Here is a 19,383-nt window from a genome sequence, read left to right as displayed (position 1 = left end):
ATTGCTTTCTGTCTCATTCATAGTAAACCCCAGAGTCCTGTCAAGGGCCTGGCTTGATCTGGTACCCACCCTGTTCTGTTTGCATCTTCTGTCATAATAGTCCCCTAATTTTGGTGCACATTAGAATCATTTGGGGGCTTTTTTAAAACCCTAATGCCCAGGTCACACCTCATTCTAGTTAATTAAGTCAGGATGCCCCAGGGACTTCAGTGTGCAGCAGAGTTTAGGTTCTGCCTTCTTACCACTTTGCCCCTCTTTCCCTCTGTTCCATTCTGGCCACATTTGTCCCCTCCTCGTCTTACCTCAGGGCTTTGTCCTCACACTCCCTCTGCCTGGTAGGCTTTCCCCACAACTGCCCATTCTGACCCCCACAGCAGGTCTCTGCTACTCAGATACAGTGTTTCAGAGTTGGCCACCTTGACCAGCCTGTCTAAAAATGTCCTTTCCTCCTCACATTCCCGCCTGTTTATTTCTTATTGGCACTTTCTTACGCCTCAAGGACTTTTTATGTTTGGCTCCCTCAACTGACAGGTCCAGGAAAGTGGGGTCTTTGCTATCTCCTTTCCCTGTTGTAACTTCAGGGCCTATAACAGTGCTCACATGCAGTAGGTGCTTAGAAAGTACTGGTTGGACAAATAAACTTGGATTTATACAAAGCCCTGGCTTCCTGTGGCCTCTTGGCCCATCATTACTTCCTGGCATCTCTCTCTCCCTTTTCTTACATTTGACTTTTTGACTAGGTAATAGATTCTGATTCAAAAGCTAGAAAGTAAGAAAGGCACTCTGTGCAAAGTCTCCCTGAGGCCCACTGTTCTCATATGCCCATAGTTCACTTCTGTTGCTGGCTTCTTACAGTTTCTTTCTTTTTCCTTGGCCGTACCATGCTTCTTATGGGATATTAGTTCCCCACCAGGGATTAAACCCAGGTCCTCAGCAGTGAAAGCGTGGAATCCTAACCACTACACCGCCAGGGAATTTCCCTTATAGTTTCTTTATGCACAAATGAGCAAATGCAAACATAGTTTCCTATTTTTCTCATTTCTCCACAGGGTAGGACAAAAGTACACAGTGTTTAGTTTCCATTGTGGCCTCTGTTGTTGTGGCTTGTTTAGCTTCTGTCTTCCCTCCTATCTGCTTCAGTCTCTGTTTTTCCAGGAATTGGTTGGCCTAATGGACCTTGCTGAGGGAGCCTATCAGCCAGCTTTGGGTCAGATGCTCAGCCAAGGCCCAGCCAGCTGTGGTGGGTGCAGTGTCAGATATGGCTCCTGCCTCAGTGGCACTGTGGGCCAAGAGTTCCTCATAGGAAGCAGGGGAAGCAGACATCCTCTAGAAAACCCATCTGCTGTGTGATAGAAGTAGAAACACACAGGTGTTCTGGTCGCAGTAAAGAAGCCCAGGTTATTTGGGGACCAGATACCCTTCCCTGAGTCTAAAAGAGGGCTTGTAAAACAGAGCCAGGGCAGGAGATCTGAATGAGTGAGAGTCACTGCTGCCCAGCCTTGATGGACTGTCGTCAGGGCAAATGCAGGCCCAGTACTTGTAGGTCTTCTGTTTTTCTAAGTAGTAAATCTATTTTTAAGTGAAACCACACACGTTTTAAATGTTGGCAACGAATATGAGCTTCTAAAATGCACTCTGACTGATAAAGCACCCCTGCTGGCTGGTGGTCTGTGGATCATCCGTTTGCAGCCTGTGGTCTGAAGTACCTTTGTGTTTCTTTCTGGATTGTTTATTTCAGATCTTCTAAGGACAGTCCCAAGAGCCAGAGCAGATATGTATGATGACATTCATAGCAACAGCAGATACACTCTGGGCGGATCTGTAGCTCATCCTCAAGACACTGGGAGAGAAGGCCTGAGAGGTGATATATTTCCAGGACCTTCCTTCAGATCAAGCAACCCTTCTGTAAGTGACGACAGCTACTTTCGCAAAGAATGTGGTCGGGACCTGGAATTTTCCCACCCTGACTCCCGAGACCAGGTCTTCGGCCACCGGAAATTGGGACATTTCCGTTCTCAGGACTGGAAATTTGCACTCCGTGGCTCTTGGGAACAAGACTTTGGCCATTCAGTTTCTCAAGAATCCTCCTGGTCACAGGAGTATAGTTTTGGTCCTTCTGCATTACTGGGGGACTTTGGCTCCTCCAGGCTGATTGAGAAAGAGTGTTTGGAGAAAGAGAGTCGGGATTACGACGTGGACCGTCCGGGAGAGGCAGACACTGTGCTCCGGGGCAGCAGCCAAGTCCAGGGCAGAGGCCGAGGTCTAAACATCGTTGACCAGGAGGGTGCCCTCCTAGGAAAGGGGGAGACTCAAGGCCTGCTCACGCCTAAAGGAGGGGTCGGGAAACTTGTCATGCTGAGAAACATGAGCACAAAACAGGTGCCCACTGTAAGTTGTATCACTCCCAAAACTCAGGGCACTGACCAAATTCAGAAGACCACCCCAAGTCCTGATCTGACGCTGGGGACAAACCCAGGGACGGAAGATGTCCAATTCCCCACTCAGAAAATCCCTTTGGGGCTTAATCTGAAGGATATTCGGCTCCCCAGAAGAAAGATGAGCTTCGATCTGATAGATAAGTCTGATGTTTTTTCGAGGTTTGGGATAGAAATAATCAAATGGGCAGGATTCCACACCATAAAAGATGATGTTAAATTTTCCCAGCTTTTCCAGACTCTCTTTGAACTTGAAACCGAAACCTGTGCTAAAATGCTCGCCTCATTCAAATGCTCCTTAAAACCAGAGCACAGAGATTTTTGCTTTTTTACTATCAAATTTTTAAAGCACTCTGCTTTGAAAACACCCAGAGTTGATAACGAGTTTTTAAACATGCTTTTAGACAAAGGTGCTGTGAAGACCAAAAATTGCTTTTTTGAAATCATAAAGCCCTTTGATAAATACATAATGAGGCTACAAGACCGGCTGCTGAAGAGTGTCACACCCCTGCTCATGGCCTGCAATGCCTATGAGCTGAGTGTCAAGATGAAGACCCTCAGTAACCCCCTGGACTTGGCTATTGCCCTGGAGACCACCAATTCTCTCTGCCGGAAGTCTTTAGCTCTTTTGGGACAGACGTTCTCCTTGGCCTCTTCTTTCCGGCAAGAGAAAATCTTAGAAGCCGTCGGCCTCCAAGATATAGCTCCCTCTCCTGCCGCATTTCCAAACTTTGAGGACTCTACTCTGTTTGGGAGAGAGTACATCGATCACCTGAAGGCCTGGCTGGTCAGCAGTGGGTGTCCACTCCAGGTCAAGAAAGCCGAACCCGAGCCAACCCGAGATCAGGAGAAAACGGTTCCTCCTACCAAACCTGAAATTCAGGCTAAGGCTCTGAGTGGTCTGAGTGATGGTAAGGAAAGCAGCAAAAGTTTCTGTTTGTTGCGATTTGCTTGCTTTTCATGTTTTCTTGTAATGTCTCTCATTCTCTTTGATATTTGTACATAAAACTCCTTTAGCCAGTTGGAAACAAATCAGAATTTTAGTAGTAAACTCACAATGACCAGTATACATGCCTGCCATTCATTCTGTAAGCATGTAAGCATGCGTTAGGAATCTTTTGTCTGTTACAGAAGTCCTTAGACTTTCTGGGTCAAGACTCCTTTGGGAATCTGATGAAAAGCTGTGGTCCTTGCCAGGGAAAATACATATATGTTTGTACACAATGTTGCACGTTCTGGGGTGTTTGTGTCATCCTGCAGCCAAGTTTTAAGAAGCCTTGTTCCAACAGCACCCCTTCTCTACCCCCGCCAAGTTATTACTAGAAGGGAGAGTAAATGCTGGGCACAGTCTCTTAAGAATTCTCCAGGCTTCTAAGGGAAAGAAGTCACAAAACCCAGCCCCTCCTTTGCTGGGATTAAGAGGACTATAGGAGAGGCCCCAGCTCAGCTCAGCATGGGGAGTCAGGAAGGCTATGTTTGAGCTGTTTTGAGGGATGCGTGGTGGAGGCACCTTTTCACCTGGTCGCTTTTCTAGACTGGCTAAAGGTTGAGAGATCACTTAGGTATACCTGGTAACCTGCAGTTAACGAGTTGGCTTACTGGGGAGGGGAAAGACCTAGAAGAAGGTAATAGAAATAGAAATGACTGGCTGGTGTCCCTTGTCCCTCCCCCTTTGCTCTCAGGATGGACGTTCTCACAACCCAGACATCCCAGAGGTCATGAGCACACATAGTGGCCATGTGGCCATTTAGGAAGTCCCCTTTCCCTCTGATAGAGTTTTCAGCTTCCATTGCCCCAGCCAATTTGGGAAGTCTCATTTGTCCCTGAGTCTCTTCAATCCTCTCCACCCTCGTGGAGCCCTGACTGCGACAGGCACTGGGTAGGTCGCTCCACGGATGGGCGGCCACACCTACTCCCAGAGAGAGAGCCTTCCAGTAGTGGGCTCAGGGCTGAAGCAGGACCTCTCCTCCCCACATCCCCAAAAGTAGTGGGGTGGAAAGTCAGTATAACAACGATACTGAAGAACTGTAAGAAGGACAAAAAAGTCCCCCATAACCTAAAGTTGCCTGCCACCATCCCCTGGTTGTGCTGCTATGCAGGCATGCCTGTAGCTGCAGTCTTGCTGTACTGAAAACACTACAGTCTGCTCTTTTACAGGATTATCAAAGGCTCTTTTCTGTGTTTCTGCGGCATTTGCAGCATCATGACTAAATGTGAATTTACCTCACCTCTCCCTTGATGTTGGACTCATAGTGCCTTTTACTAGAGGCTTCTGAGGCTGAGCAGAGCTCAGTTCCCATGAGATTGGCATCTGCAAAGCATTAGCTCCTTTTCTGGTCAGCAGGTAGACAGTACCAGCGCCCACGTCTTATGGGGCGCTGCCCTGCCATTACTTCAGTACTGTTAGAAATGCTGAGATGACATCTTTGGTTGTATTTATTATTGCTATTACTTTCGTTAAAAATGTTTTTGAATCCTCCCTTAAAGGAGATAGTCACAGAATGATTGCTGGGCCAAAAGTAGGACCCACTTTCTGGCCCTTACTATGGTCATCTTCTCTAGAGATGTTTGCAATGATGCACAAATTTCATTGTCTTTGAAAGCTTCTGACTTTGAATCTCTTATTCTTTTGTAAAATCATATAAAACTAGCAGTTCTATAGAATAAGAGCTGACAACAAAAAAAGGGAAAGTAATTTCAGAGGGGAAATGACATGACAATTGAAGGATTGACTCATCCTATGTTAAGAACTCACATTGATGTTTAAAATACCATTCCACAGAACAAACTGGAAAACTTCTCCAGTTCAGGGGTGATTTTTATTGAATGAATGAACAAATAGACCATCTATGCTATTAAAACTAGCAAATATCAGAAAACTAAACAATCTTAGTGTTTAAGGACATAATGCTCTTCTGTGTTGCTGGTGGCATTGTAAATTACAAGTCATTGGAGGAAATTCACACTTTAAGAAATGTTTTCTTTTCATACATTCAGCAGATATTTTCTGTGAACACCTACCTTGGAACTACTGACTTTTTTTTTTTGCGGTACGCAGCCCTCTCACTGTTGTGGCCTCTCCCGTTGCGGAGCACAGGCTCCAGACGCGCAGGCTCAGCGGCCATGGCTCACGGGCCCAGCTGCTCCGCGGCATGTGGGATCTTCCCGGACCGGGGCACGAACCCGCATCCCCTGCGTCGGCAGGCGGACTCTCAACCACTGCGCCACCAGGGAAGCCCTACTGACTTTTTTAATTGGGAAATTTTTCTTTGTAAATTTATGTATATGTTTTATGATTACAAAACACATGTGTGTTTAACTTTTATAGATAAAGCAAACACAAAAATGAAATCCCTGATAAATCTACCACCCATAGATAATCTCTGTTAACTTTCTGGTATATTTCCTTCTAATTTTTTTCTGTGTGTCTGTATTTATGTATCTCTTTTCCTTTTTTTCGTATTGCAACTCACAATTTAGATATACTTTTTACATATTTTATACCTAGATACATTTTATGTCTTTTGTTCTCCCCTTAATATTGTGAACATTCAAGTTAAGATGTGTGCAAAAAGTGGTTAGGAGTTGCTGCACACCATTTTCTCCTATAGAATATGTATATATATTGCTCTGTACAGTCATCGTAAGTTTGTGACTGTTTCTCTCCTAGCGATTATGCTGTTATAGCTTTTGAGAGGATATTTTGCATATTGGTTTTGAGAATAACAGGCCCCTTTCCTCTTTTCAATGCTGGTCTGTCATCTACGAGGATTTCAGTTCCTGGTGCCTGCTTAGGCCCCATCCTAAGCCTTCAGTTCTGTCCTGGTCTTCCCAGGCCCCATGTGGTCCAGTGTGTTTCTCAGAAAAGCCCTTCTGTGTGTTCCAGAGGTCCCCCAGCGAGCAGACCACAAGGTGGTGGACACCATTGACCAGCTGGTCACACGTGTTGTTGGAGGCAGCCTGTCTCCCAAAGAAAGAGCTCTTCTCAAGGAGGACCCTGCTTACTGGTAGGTCTTTAAATGTTGCTCTTCAGAATTCCTCCCATAAAGTACATGGCAATGTTTTTGTTGCTCTGATGATGTCCAGAGAAGAGGGTGAGATGCTTATTTTGTGTTGTGGTGTAGTCAGTGGAAGAGCATGAGGGTGGGTCAGGTTCATGTGGGTTCAAGCTCCAGTCTGCTGCTTACCTGCCATGTGGCCTTCTCTCATCTGGACATGGAGCACTTTGTCCCTGCTGTGCTGGTTTGAGGATGAGGTGAGAAGTGTATGCAAAGAATGAGTGTAAGATAAGGAATATATCACAGCAGTTGTTTGTGATTTATTGCTACTGTTTGTTAAACTGTCTTTTCCTTTTGCCTTATTGCCTCTTCACTTGAATAGAACTTTTTAAAATTAAAGTTTTCACCATAAATATAGTATTTGATCATTAGAGAAGGTAAAGAAGAACAGAAAATTGGGCAAAGCCACCTGTGTGCTTACTGGCATTCACTGACATTTTTGGGTATTTGCTTCCAGTCTTTCTGCTCATTGCGAGCTGTGTGGTTTTTAACACAGTTGTGATTATGCTGTGATATATGCTACTCCTTTTAGATAACAAAGGAAAATGCTCATATTCCCTACTTTTTGTAAACATTTCAGATGGCTGTGTTTACCGGTTCGCAGAGTAGGTGATCAGTTTATCTAGCCATTCCTCTCTTGTTGGATTTTTAGAATATTTTTGATTGTACACTATTTTTAATTTTTTCTGTGAATAGCTTAATGTGTCACATTTCTGTGTGTGTTTAGGATTATCTCTAGATTAGATTGCTGGAAGTGGAAAGGTTTTATACTTCGTTAACTTTTTAGAAAATGATCAGAGTGGCATATGCCCTTTGTAAAAATAGAGAAAAGTAAAAAGGCAAAGATGGAGTTACTCAGAGCTCTCCCACTTTTCCCCCACAGTGTGTGCTCTGTAGTTGTGTCCTGTGTTTTAAACTTAACATAATTGTCCTTATTATCAATGAACGCATACTATTCCTTCTTACACAGTATACTACACTCAACCATTGCCCATTGGTGGATTCTTAGATTCTAATAACGTTATGATGAATGTTGTCTTGCTTTTATTTATGTCTACATTTCTGGCAGTTTATTACGGTAGTATCTGGGAGTAAAATTGCTAGTTTAAAAAGAAAGCTCATGTTAGAGGCTTTTGATCTGTGTCAGTGTTTCTCAACTGCAGCATTATTATTATTATTATTATTTTTAAAGAAGATGTTGGGGGTAGGAGTTTATTAATTAATTTATTTATTTTTGCTGTGTTGGGTCTTTGTTTCTGTGCTTTGTTTCTGTGTTTCTCTAGTTGTGGCAAGCGGGGGCCACTCTTCATCGCAGCGCGCGGGCCTCTCACTATCACGGCCTCTCTTGTTGCAGAGCACAGGCTCCAGACGCGCAGGCTCAGTAGTTGTGGCTCACGGGCCTAGTTGCTCCGTGGCATGTGGGGTCCTCCCAGACCAGGGCTCGAACCCGTGTCCCCTGCATTAGCAGGCAGATTCTCAACCACTGCACCACTAGGGAAGCCCAACTGCAGCATTATTGATGTTTGAGGCTGGATAATTCTCTGCAGGGGGACTGTCCTGGGCATCCTTGGCCTCCACTCACTGGTGCCAGTAGAAGCCTCCATCCCAGCCAAAAATACCTTCAGACATTGCTCAGTGTCCCCTGGGGGACAGAGTTGTCCCTGGTGGAGACCACTGATCTTTATCATCAGGTTATTTTCCGTGATTGACACCCTCACTGCCACTCCGTACATGTGCCATGCCCTCACATGAGTGTTTTTGACTTAAAGATAATTTCATAGGGTGATGTTTTACCTTATATGCTTTTGTTTTATGTGTTTGCTCATAGGATTTCTAGTTGTAGTTCCTCTTTTTTGAGTGATCTGTTCAGGTCTGGTATAGTCAATGTTGTATCCATACCAAGCTCTCTATTCTTGCTGTTGTAATTTCTAAAGATGCTTGAAAGGTGTAAATTTCTGTGTAATGGCACCAGGGCTTTGGTCCTAACCAGCATGATTTTTCAGGAGAAGAGTTGGAACTTGTTATGGTTTTATTTTTACAGAATTTTTTTTTTTTTCTGGCTGCACTGGGTCTGTGTTGCTGCACTCGGTCTTTCTCTAGTTGTGGTGAGCGGGGCTACTCTTTGTTGTGGTGCGTGGTCTTCTCATTGCGGTGGCTTCTCTTGTAGAGCACGGGCTCTAGGTGCGTGGGCTTCAGTAGTTGCAGCATGCAGGCCCTAAAGCGCGCAGGCTTCAGTAGTTGCAGCGCTTGGGCTCAGAAGTTGGGACTCATGGGCTCTAGCGCGCATGCTCAGTAGTCGTGGCGCACGGGCTTAGATGCTCCACGGCATGTGGGATCTTCCCAGACCAGGGCTCGAACCCATGTTCCCTGCATTGGCAGGTGGATTCTTAACCACTGAGCCACCAGGGAAATCCTTTACAGAATTCTTGAATTCATCAAGATTATGTTCCTGTGTTGAATAAGATAGGCATGTAACTTAAAAGGTAAAAAAAAAAAAAAGAAAAGAAAAGAAACCCAGTAACCTAATTGCCCCAGTATCATTTATTGAATACTTTTTATTTAGCAAATACTTTTGCTTTCTGTGCACTTGGTACCGTTCTAAGCACTTTACTGCTTTAAGCATTAGCTGGCCGAACCCTCATAAACAACCTTTTGAGGTAGGTATGTTGTCATCCTGATTTTACAGACAGAAAAGTTGAGGCTCAAAAGAGACCTCTTGCCTCAAGGAGGCACAGCTAGGAAAACACAGAGCTGAGGTTCACATTCTGGCTCTGTGGTCTCAACCAACGCTCATACTGAAGGAAGGAGGCTAGATCCTCTGGGTAAGATCCTCTGGGTAAGATGTCATCTAGACTTGGAAGACCCAGGGGCAATTTCCAGGTGATTGCCGAGGTGATTGGGCTGGAGGGAAGGGGGACCCTGAGAGGACTAGGAGCATGCCTCTCTGCTGCATGACCGCTCCGCACTACCCATCAGGTTCATGATCTCTGACAGTCAGGGGTGGCGGACGGAAGCATAGCCAGAGCTGGGTGTATGTGTGGCGGTGGGAGGGGGTTCCAAATCAGAAATGAGCATTGAGCTCTAAACCAAGTATTTGAGGGAAACTGGCAGCATGAAGGAGGGCCACCCAACCCAGCAGATCTGGCACCTAAGAAGTTACTATAAGGAAAAGAAGATTGTCTACAAGTACATGTGTGTAATTAATAGTCTTGGGTGGATAATAGCATATTGTATCCATGAAATAGGAACTGCTTGTTATGGAAAAGAACCAATTAAGGATCTTGGAATTGACAAATGTGATTGTTGAAATGATCTCAGTGGTCGGCTGATAGAATTGACCTGGATGAAGAACAGATTAGGGAGCTGGACTCAGAGACGTGATCACCTGTGACTTCCTTCAGAAAGAATCATCCAGAGACTGTAAGAAGAAAGAGTGTGCAAAAAACAGTGTTAAAGAACTAGTAAACTTAGGTTTTTGGTGTGTATATTTGAATTCTTAAGTTAAAGTAGTACTTTACCAAATGTGATTTACCAAAAAAATGAAGTAAACACAAACGGCAAAATGTTTCTGCCATGATATCGATGGCAGAAACCATGGCTGTGTCTATGTGGCATGCAGGATCTTAGTTCCCTGACCAGGGATTGAACCCATGCCCCCTACAGTGGAAGTGCAGAGTCTTAACCACTGGGCGGCCAGGGAAGTTCCCAGTTCCACTCCTTGGAGACAGTCGCTTTTAGTTCATTAAACTACTTTTAACAGTTACTTCTGTATCTCTAGAGATGATAAGCCTATGTTGCTCTTTTTTTTGTTTGTTTGTTTTTTATGACCACACTGCAGGTCTCGTGGGATCTTAGTTCCCCAACCAGGGATCGAACCCAGGCCCCGAAAGTGAAAGCACCGAGTCCTAACCACTGGACCACCAGGGAATTCCCCAAAGCATTTTCCTTATAATGAAAAGTGTATATATAATTCAAGCCTCACAGCAACATGATGAAGTAGCTTATTATTATCATCCGTCTCATCTTACAGATGGAGAAACTGAGGCACAGAAAGATTCAGTAAATCTCACAGCTAATAAGTGTTTACACTGGGATTTGAACCGTGCAGGCTAGCTTAGGAGTATTCTATGCTCTTGATGTTACACTCCACTAGAACTAAGGGAGATGGGTTTGTGACATGTCCTCACGCTGCATGCACTTGGCATTAGAACCGACCAAGGGAAAGGGACTTACATCTTGGGGATCCAGGTCACCTGGGCACTGACTCCACTTTCTGCCCTGGATGAGGGGCTGCGTTTGACTTGAGAACTGGAGCTTCTGTTTTGGTCAACCTTCCCTTATGTGGCAGCCCTTGCTTGTTAGGATGCAATCTTGCAGGATGCTGCTGTTGGCCCAGCAGAGTGTCCAGGGCAGCAGAGGAACAAGCACACAGGCTCTTTCCTCAAATCCAGCCAGACCTTGACTGTGCAGTGAGCATCAACAGGATCTTCATATGGAGCTGCCCACCAGGGACATGCCACATCACACGGTGCTGCCAGCATCCTGCTGTGCACTGCCACCTCACAGCCAATCAGCTTCTGTTATTGGTAATTGGGAACCTCATCTAATATATGATCTCAACTTCAGGCGTCCAAAAGCCGCATGAAATATTGCTATACTCACCAAACAGTACTCGTTCTTTAACACAAACTGAGATTGAACGTTCACAAAAAACTTGTTATGAATGAGGTCGTGTAGAAAATTACAGAATATCCCAGGAAAGGGAAGTCACGTGGGCCACATTGTGCAATGCATAGAAGTTGAAACCAGCAACAGCCAAAATAAAACAGGCTTCTGAATAACTTTTATATGAAAGAGAATTAGAATTGGAATTAGAAACTCTTCAGAAGGGAGTAGCGGGGAGAGCATTGCATATAGAATGCATCCGTAACAGCGGTTGGGAGAAAGGTGCGACCTTGTGTGTGTATCAGAAATAGAGTGAAGGTAAGCATTCAATTCATGAAGCAAGAAGGAAATGGTGCAAAAAGCCCAGAGACTACAAGGAAAGGGTTAATAGAGATGAAAGAAAGTGCTAATGAAATGGTCAACAAAGTAAATAATGTGACCTTCCCCTTCTAATCCAGTCATTCCTCTTTCTAACCCGTTCCTTGAGCAAATCCTTAAGTTTGCTTTATATTCTTTCAACCTATGTGAAAAAAACAAATATATGTGGATTTCATGTACACAAAGCAGTTTCATATGGTATGTATCAATGTTGGTCTTCTCTAGTTTGCTCTCCGTGGGCTGTATTACGGATCTCTTTCTATGTTAGTACATGTAACTCAAACTCCTCTTTTCTGTACTGTTCTCATTATGACTCTGGCACGTGATTTCACAGCGGTGGCACACTCAGTGCCTTAATGATGTAGTTAAAAGGTCGCTGAGTGCTCACCATTTGAAGGGCGTCATCTCCTGAAAGTGATGTCCAGGAGCAACACCTGCCACTTCCTGACAGCAGAGAGCTTCCATGGTTTCAGGGTAACTGGTTTGTATTGTGAGGCCACCAGGAGCTGGGAGCTCCTTCATGGCTGCTGATGATAGAAATTGAGGAGGAATCGACCAGTGTTCGGTCAGAGCTCCTGGTCACCCTGTGGTCACTCTGAGCAGGACAGATGGCCAGGGCCCAGCACTGGGTTCTTGGTGGAGCTGGGCGGAGCCTCTCCAACAGCAGGGAGGCCACTAAGTAGAAAGGGTTTGCAGAAGTGTATTTACAGCGACAATTTGGTCATGCTGGTGTATTCACAAATGTCCTGCTATTCCTGTTTTGTTATACAGGTTTTTATCTGATGACAGTAGCCTGGAGTATAAATATTATAAGCTGAAGCTGGCAGAAATGCAGCGGATGAGCCAGAACTTGCCAGGAGCAGATCAGAAGCCGATGGCGGCAGAGTGTGCAGTCCGGGCCATGCTATATTCCCGGGCGGTCCGGAGCCTCAAGAAGAGGCTCCTACCAGGGCGGCGGCGGGGGATGCTTCGAGCTCAAGGACCCCGGGGCTGTAAAGTGAGGAGAGCGACCACCGGGACCCAGACCCTCCTCTCCTCAGGCACCAGGCTGAAACACCATGGCCGGCAGGCTCCAGGCTCCTTGCAGGGAAAGCCGCCTCAACCAGATGGCAATGATGTTGCCAAGGACTGCCCGCCAGACCCAGCCGGACCCTCTCCTCGGGACCCCAGCCCAGAAGCCTCAGGCCCATCCTCCAAGCCAGCAGGAGTGGATGTCTCCGAAGCCCCTCAGACCTCTTCTCCCTGCCTGTCTACTGATGGTGAGTGCTCACTTCTGTCCCCCTCCTCTGGGCCCCAATGCTCATCTATCCCCAGGGCTCTCTGCAGAGACAGGTGGCTTCAGTGGGCTGGGCTGGGCAGCAGGCAGCAGCGAAAGGGACCTGGCCAGGATGGCACACACACAGGCACTGTCTCTCCTCTTGCTTCCTCAAGGGGCTGGCCCTAGACTCCTGCTGCACCCTTCCTCTTATCCTGAGTGTGGAGCTGACACGAGGTGCTGCCTGGTGACTCTGTGCTTCCCTGCAAGGTCCTCCTGCTGGCCAGCAGGGTGTGCCACGTGCCCGTGCTTAGGGCTTTGAGCTCCTTGATCCATTTCTCTCTATTCTTGCCCGTTATATGTTCCATAAGGCTGCCCGTGTTCTCATTCTGCTTCCTCTTCCCTGCTAAGGTCTCTGTGTTTCCTTCCTTAGAGTTAGTTGACCAGCAGTTTCTTTTGTTTCTCCCAGCCATTACCTTCTCCTACTGCAACAGGCCTGCCCTCTGGCCAGTGCTTCCCACTCAGCACTAGGTGGGAATGGAGAGGGAAAAAATCTACACAACTGCTACATTTCTCTAGCTGTTGCTACATAACAAGCCAGTCCAAACTGTGGCTTCAAACAGGAGGCATCCAGTGTTGCTTCAAGTCAGCTGGGCTGGGCCTGCAAACTGTCTGCAGGCAGCGGCCAGTTGTCTGGAACTGTCAGCTGAGATGATAGGGGTAGTGGGCTACATGCCTGTCACCCACCAGCAGTTCACCTGACAGTCGGGTTTGGCCATCCAGGAGAGGCAGAGGAGGTGCTTGAGCCCTCTGAGGCCTGGACTCCACATTTCTGTCACATTCGTAGCCAGCAAGAGTTCCAGGGCCAGCCCCAATTCAAGGGGAAAAAAGAGAGTCCACCTCTGCTGGACAGAGCTGCAGAGTCACATGGCAAAGGGCAAGGGTACAGTGAGGGGCCGTCTTTGTAATCAGTCTCCACAACCCCACGATGTTCACATGGGAATTGGCATCTCAGAACCAATACATGACAGTTGCTTTATTTTGTAGTTGATACGAAGACAATGGAGACTGCAGAGAAACTGGCCAAATTTGTTGCTCAGGTGGGACCAGAGATTGAACAATTCAGCATAGAAAACAGCATTGACAACCCTGACCTTTGGTATGTACCCATCACACCCCTTTAATCTGAGGCCATGAGTGTCCTGAGAGCCCACAGGAGTTCACCCCATGAGTGTCCTGAGAGCCCACAGGGGATCGCCCCGGGATAAATCACGACTTCACTTCTGCTGAGCTCAGGGCTGTTAGGGAGCATCTGTTTTGGGTTGTTGGGAGACCTGCCCTCATCTGGGGCATCAGGAAAAGCCTCCCCCGGAGGGAAGTTTAAGCTGGATCTGAAGGTTCAATGGGCGTTGGCCAGGGGAAGGGGGAGGGAATGCCCTGGCCGAGGGACTTATAGTTTCCCCGGGACCTTTGCAGAGGCAAAGAGGAGAGTGTGTCCTCGCCCATGAGTCTGAGGAGGAGGAGGGCACTGTCCCTGGCCATGCTGGCTACTCTGGGCAGGATGAGAATGTGCTGCTCATGTAGCATGTTGGTGGGTTTTGGTCCAGATGTAAGCAGCAAGCACTTCCACTCAGTGATGGCGTGGCACCCTTGTGCCAGGAGGGGGCACCATTTTCCTCCCCATTCTTCAGATGGCGTAATCATTCAACACTACACAGCCCAGAGGCCACAGAACCAGAGCCCCACTCTGCCTGCGGGGTGCGGGTTCTCCTTCAGGGAGAGGCTGCCTGAGGGCCATGTGTTCCCAGTACCGAGCCGTAACCCGGCTGGGCTCCCCTTGGAGTGTGGGGTTCCTACGCTGTGTGGATTGTGTCCTATTGCCAGCTAGGGGTTCTGGGCGCTCACCCTGCTCCCAACATGCTAGAGAGTCGTGCCTCAGCTTAGTTAAGAATACAGTTAAAAACTTTACATTTCCTGGAGCATTTCTGGGACCCAGTAGTGGCTAAGCGCATACTTCTAGTTTGGCCTTACACACAATCTCTTTGTGTTTGTGGTGAGAATTTTTGGGTATCTTCCAGAAGGGGATTGTTGAATCATAGTTCAATGCAAACTAAGTTTTGTTAGTGCGAATTCCCCTCCCTGAGGGCCACTCTCCTAGGAGTGTCATGAGTGCCTGTCCCCACCCCCCACCTTTTGGCATGCCTTTGAGCCAGTGGGATTGGTGAGGAATTTCTAATTTTCTCAGTGAAGTTTTAGTTTGCATTTTTCTTATGAGTGAAATTGAACCTCTTTTCATAAACTTGTGTCCTTTGAATATCTTTCTGTAAACTGTTCATATCATTTGCCCTTTTTTTTTTTTTTAAATGATTGCAACAAGTTTATTAATTAATTTATTTATTTTTAGCTATGTTGGGTCTTCGTTTCTGTGCGAGGGCTTTCTCTGTGGCAAGCGGGGACCACTCTTCATCGCGGTGCGCGGGTCTCTCAGTATCGCGGCCTCTCTTGTTGCGGAGCACAGGCTGCAGACGCGCAGGCTCAGTAGTTGTGGCTCACGGGCTTAGTTGCTCCGCGGCATGTGGGATCTTCCCAGACCAGGGCTCGAACCCATGTCCCCTGCATTGGCAGGTGGATTCTTAACCACAGCGCCACCAGGGAAGCCCCATTTGCCCTTTTTTTTAAAAAAAGTTTTGTTGAGGTATAATTGACATGCCATAAACTGCACATATTTGTCTAATAAGTTTTTTTATTAATTAATTTATTTTTGACTGCATTGGGTCTTTGTTGCTGCGCACGGGCTTTCTCTAGTTGCAGTGAGCAGGGGCTACTCTTCCTTGCGGAGCGCGGATTTCTCATTGTGGTGGCTTCTCTTGTTGCAGAGCATGGGCTCTAGGTGCGCAGGCTGCAGTAGTTGTGGCACATGGGCTCAGTAGTTGTGGCACACGGGCTTGGTTGCTCTGCAGCATGTGGGATCTTCCTGGACCAGGGCTCAAACCCTGAATTGGCAGGAGGATTCTTAACCACTGTGCCACCAGGGAAGTCCCTGTCTAATAAGTTTTAATGCGTGTTTACACTCATGCAGCCATCACCAACATCAAGATGATGAACACATCCATGACTCAAAAGTTTCCTTGCGCCCTTTGTCATCCCTTCCTGCAGGCAGCTGCTGATCAGGGTTCTCTCACTGTAAATAGTTTGCATTTTCTATAATTTTGTGTAAATGCAGTTTGTTTTCTCCTTTTGTCTGGCTTCTTACTCCACATAGTTATTAGGGTTCATCCATGTTGTGTGTATCCATAGTTCATTCCTGTTTATTGCTGAGTGTATCCCATTGTATGGCTGGACCACAGTTATTTACCCATTCAGCTGTTGATAGCATTGAGATGTTTCCATTCAGGGACAATTTCAGATAAACCTTCTGTGAGCAGTCATGTACAAGGTCTGCTTTTATTTCTCTCCAGTAAAATACTGAGGCAGAGAAAGACTGGCTCACATGGTGGGTCTGTGTTTAACTTTTGAAGAAACTTCCAGACAGTCTTTCTAAGTGGTGGCACAGTTTTGCATTTCCAGCAGCTTGGGTGAGAGTTCTGGTTCCTCCCCATCTTCACCAGCACTTGATAGTGTCAGTCTTCTTCATGTTAGCCCTCTTGGTGCGGGGGAGGGGTGGTTTTCATTTGTGTTTCTCTGAGGACTAACAGTGCTGAGCATCTTTGCATGTGCTTATGTATTTTTTTAGTGCTTATGTATTTTTTAGCTCGGATCTTTGGCCTATTGTTTTATTGGGTCGTTTATTTACTTATTAATGAATTTTGAGAGTTTGTTATGTGTTCTTGATACAAGTTATTTGTCAAGTGTGTGGTTTGCAGATAATTTCTCCCAGTCTGTGACTTGTTTTCTCATTCTAGCAGTCTCTTTTGGAGGGCAGAAGTTCTTAATCTTTGCCCTTTTCTCAATTGGGATTTTTGGATTTATTCTTTCTAGTTTCTCTGACCTTTTACCTGTAATGTAATTGTATCTATTTCCTTCATAGTTGGATATTTTTCACTTTACTTATGGTATGTTCTGCAGTGCAGAAACGTTTGATCTAGTAAAATTTCTGTTTTATCTCGTTGCACCTGGATACAGAGTTACAGTTAGAAAGAATCTCCCTACACTCAGATTATAAAGACATTTATGTATTTTCTTCTACAACTTGTATGGCTTGGTTTTTACATTTAGATCTCTGATCGGTGTGGGGTTATTCAGGAGCAGAGAGTACAGCATAGATCCAATCTAAATATTTTTGTAAAAAGCCGCCCAGTTGTCCCAACACCATTCGTTGAAAAGACTGTTCTTTTTCACAGTGATTTGAGAGGCCACCTTCATCAGATACTGTGTTTCTGGCCTTCCTCTTGGTCTGTCTGTCCATAGACAAGTACCACACTGTTTTAACTATAGAGGCTTAACACACCTTGTAATACCTGGTGGAACTGAGCCCCTTGTTGATCTTGTTCAGGGGTTTCCTAGATAGTCTTACATACTCATGTTTCTATATGAACTTAAGAATCAGATCCAGAAAAAAATGATGCTTTTACTTTTATACGTTAATATTTAATTAAGGGAGAATTGACTTCATTATGAGCCTGAGTTGTCCTGTCCAAGAACAAGGGCTGTCTTTCCTTTGGCCCAAGTAAATTTTGTGTGTTTTCGGTTTCTCACACCAGCCGCAGCTCCAAGCTGTGGCTAGGGCCATTGGACTCGGAGGCTCAGAGAGGCCTTTTTGCCAGCATGTTCACACAGCTTTGCTGCAGGACATGAGGCAGGAGGTGACACACCTCTCTCCATCTCATGGCTGGAGTATGGGAGGAACCAGAGAGTCACAGTGAGCACACCCAGGCCCAGAGTGGCCGGTGACGTAATCAGAAAGAGATGAGGTAAGGCCCAGTTTGGATCTCCTGGCTGTAGTGTTAGAGCTCGTTCTAGCACGTTCTCTGGTCGTCCCTGCATACCTTGTTCCTCCAGCTCCCTCCCCGAGAAAGCAATAAGGCCTCTTATGTTCTGGCTACTTCGTTAAATTACTAGTACTCTACAAGCTTTCTATCTCATTGTAAAGCTGCCCATCAACCACAGCTGGTGGAAAGAGGTCATGTGTTCGCTTCTTTGTCCCACCCCCAGCTTTGTCAAGTCCATTTGGACAGTTGCAGAAAATACGAATGTTTATAGAGAACCCTCTGGTTAACCAATGTATTTCATCTTTATCCCAGGTTTCTACATGACCAAAACAGTTCAGCTTTCAAATTCTATCGAAAGAAAGTATTTGAACTGTGCCCATCGATTTGCTTTACGTCATCTCCTCTGAACCTTCCTGCCAGCAAGAGCACCGATTCTCAGGAGAGCCCCCTGGAGCCCATGGAGGGGGAAGGAGAGTTTGAGGATGAGCCCTCTCAGCACAAGGCTGAGCTGGAGAGCCCAGAGGTGATGCCTGAGGAAGACGAGGACGAGGAGGAGGATGAGGAGGACGAGGAAGGGAGTGAGGAGGCCCCCACTCCTGGAGGGGCCTCCAGGCCGGCAGGAGGGTCGACCAAGTCTGAGGGCTCGGAGGGCAGCCCCCCAGCTGATGGCCTCCTGAGTGGGGTGACCGAGGATGGCCCGGCTGGTGCGCCTGCCCTGTCACAGTCCTCCTCAGGGGCCTGCTTCCCCCGGAAGAGAGTCAGCAGCAAGTCGCTGAAGGTCGGCATGATTCCGGCTCCCAAGAGGCTGTGTCTCATCCAGGAGCCCAAAGGTAAGTGCCTGGCTCTTGACACAGTGCCCCCAGCACGGTCTTCTGTTTAACACCTGAGGAGGAGTCATGGTGCTCGGTTGTGGGCCATGAAAAATTGTGGAGATGTTGTCTGACTGTTTTGAAGAATTTACCTGGCCCTCAGCCCAAGTTCAGGTGCAAGATGACCAGCTGGCCCCCGTCACCCTTTCCGCCTCTGATTACTCCAGCTAACCTGGACATTACCTTCCAGAACACTCCCAGGGCCAACACAACATGGGGTTCTTCGGTCTTATGTTTTTAACCTAAAATAGTCCTATTGGTTTTGCACGCAGTCCAAAATGTTCATGAGAAACTGACGTTTCCAGTTGGTCTGAGGTTGGCACTCTAAGGAGATGCTGCGTTTGGCTTCTAGCACCCCACATGCTGCTTGTTATTTTCCATTATTGCTCAGCTTCCAACAGGGGAGTCCTGGCTGTGGAAGGAATGGGCCTGGGTCATCTTGGCTGTTTCCTGCCTGTGATCTTGAGGCGTGCCCAGCTTTCTGAGTGCCTCCATCTCCCCAAAGACCCCAGAACTGTGATGACTGCTTGGTGACGATGAGGCAGGAGGACACGGACAGGGATCAGTCTTGGGCAGCAGTTAGTGGGAGCTGTGCAATCCATGCTCTGCCAGCCTTGGCCATGGAAGGCCATCTCCTTCCTGCCTGTGGGGAGGGTCAAGTTTCTTGAGGTACAATTTACCAGCAGTAAAGTTGCACCCTTTTCAAGTGGACAGTTCACGGAGTTTTGGCAAAGGTGTATAGGCATGAGCCCCCCAGTACAGCCGAGCTGGAGCTCGTCCCAGAAGTGTCTCTGT

The 19,383-nt window shown here is 46.7% G+C and overlaps 1 protein-coding gene across 9 annotated transcripts in view; it reads left to right on the top strand.

The window, feature by feature from the left end:
• SUGP2 (SURP and G-patch domain containing 2) overlaps positions 1-19,383 on the top strand; it is a 31,465-nt gene that overhangs the window by 4,368 nt on the left and 7,714 nt on the right. For all 9 annotated transcript variants that reach the window (XR_010942406.1, XM_067733332.1, XM_067733330.1 and 6 more), the window contains exons 3-7: positions 1,739-3,346; positions 6,322-6,442; positions 12,308-12,795; positions 13,839-13,950; positions 18,032-18,549. Coding sequence is in view for 8 of the 9 variants with exons in the window: in XM_067733332.1 (XP_067589433.1) it covers positions 1,739-3,346; positions 6,322-6,442; positions 12,308-12,795; positions 13,839-13,950; positions 18,032-18,549 (2,847 nt within the window). In the remaining variant the exon portion in view is untranslated. The remainder of the gene's footprint in view (positions 1-1,738; positions 3,347-6,321; positions 6,443-12,307; positions 12,796-13,838; positions 13,951-18,031; positions 18,550-19,383) is intronic.

The sequence above is a fragment of the Pseudorca crassidens genome, chromosome 3, assembly GCF_039906515.1.
Source record: "Pseudorca crassidens isolate mPseCra1 chromosome 3, mPseCra1.hap1, whole genome shotgun sequence".
Taxonomy (NCBI): Eukaryota; Metazoa; Chordata; class Mammalia; order Artiodactyla; family Delphinidae; genus Pseudorca; species Pseudorca crassidens.
Note: the sequence above shows the minus strand (reverse complement) of the source record. Positions and strands in the feature narration are given on the sequence as shown.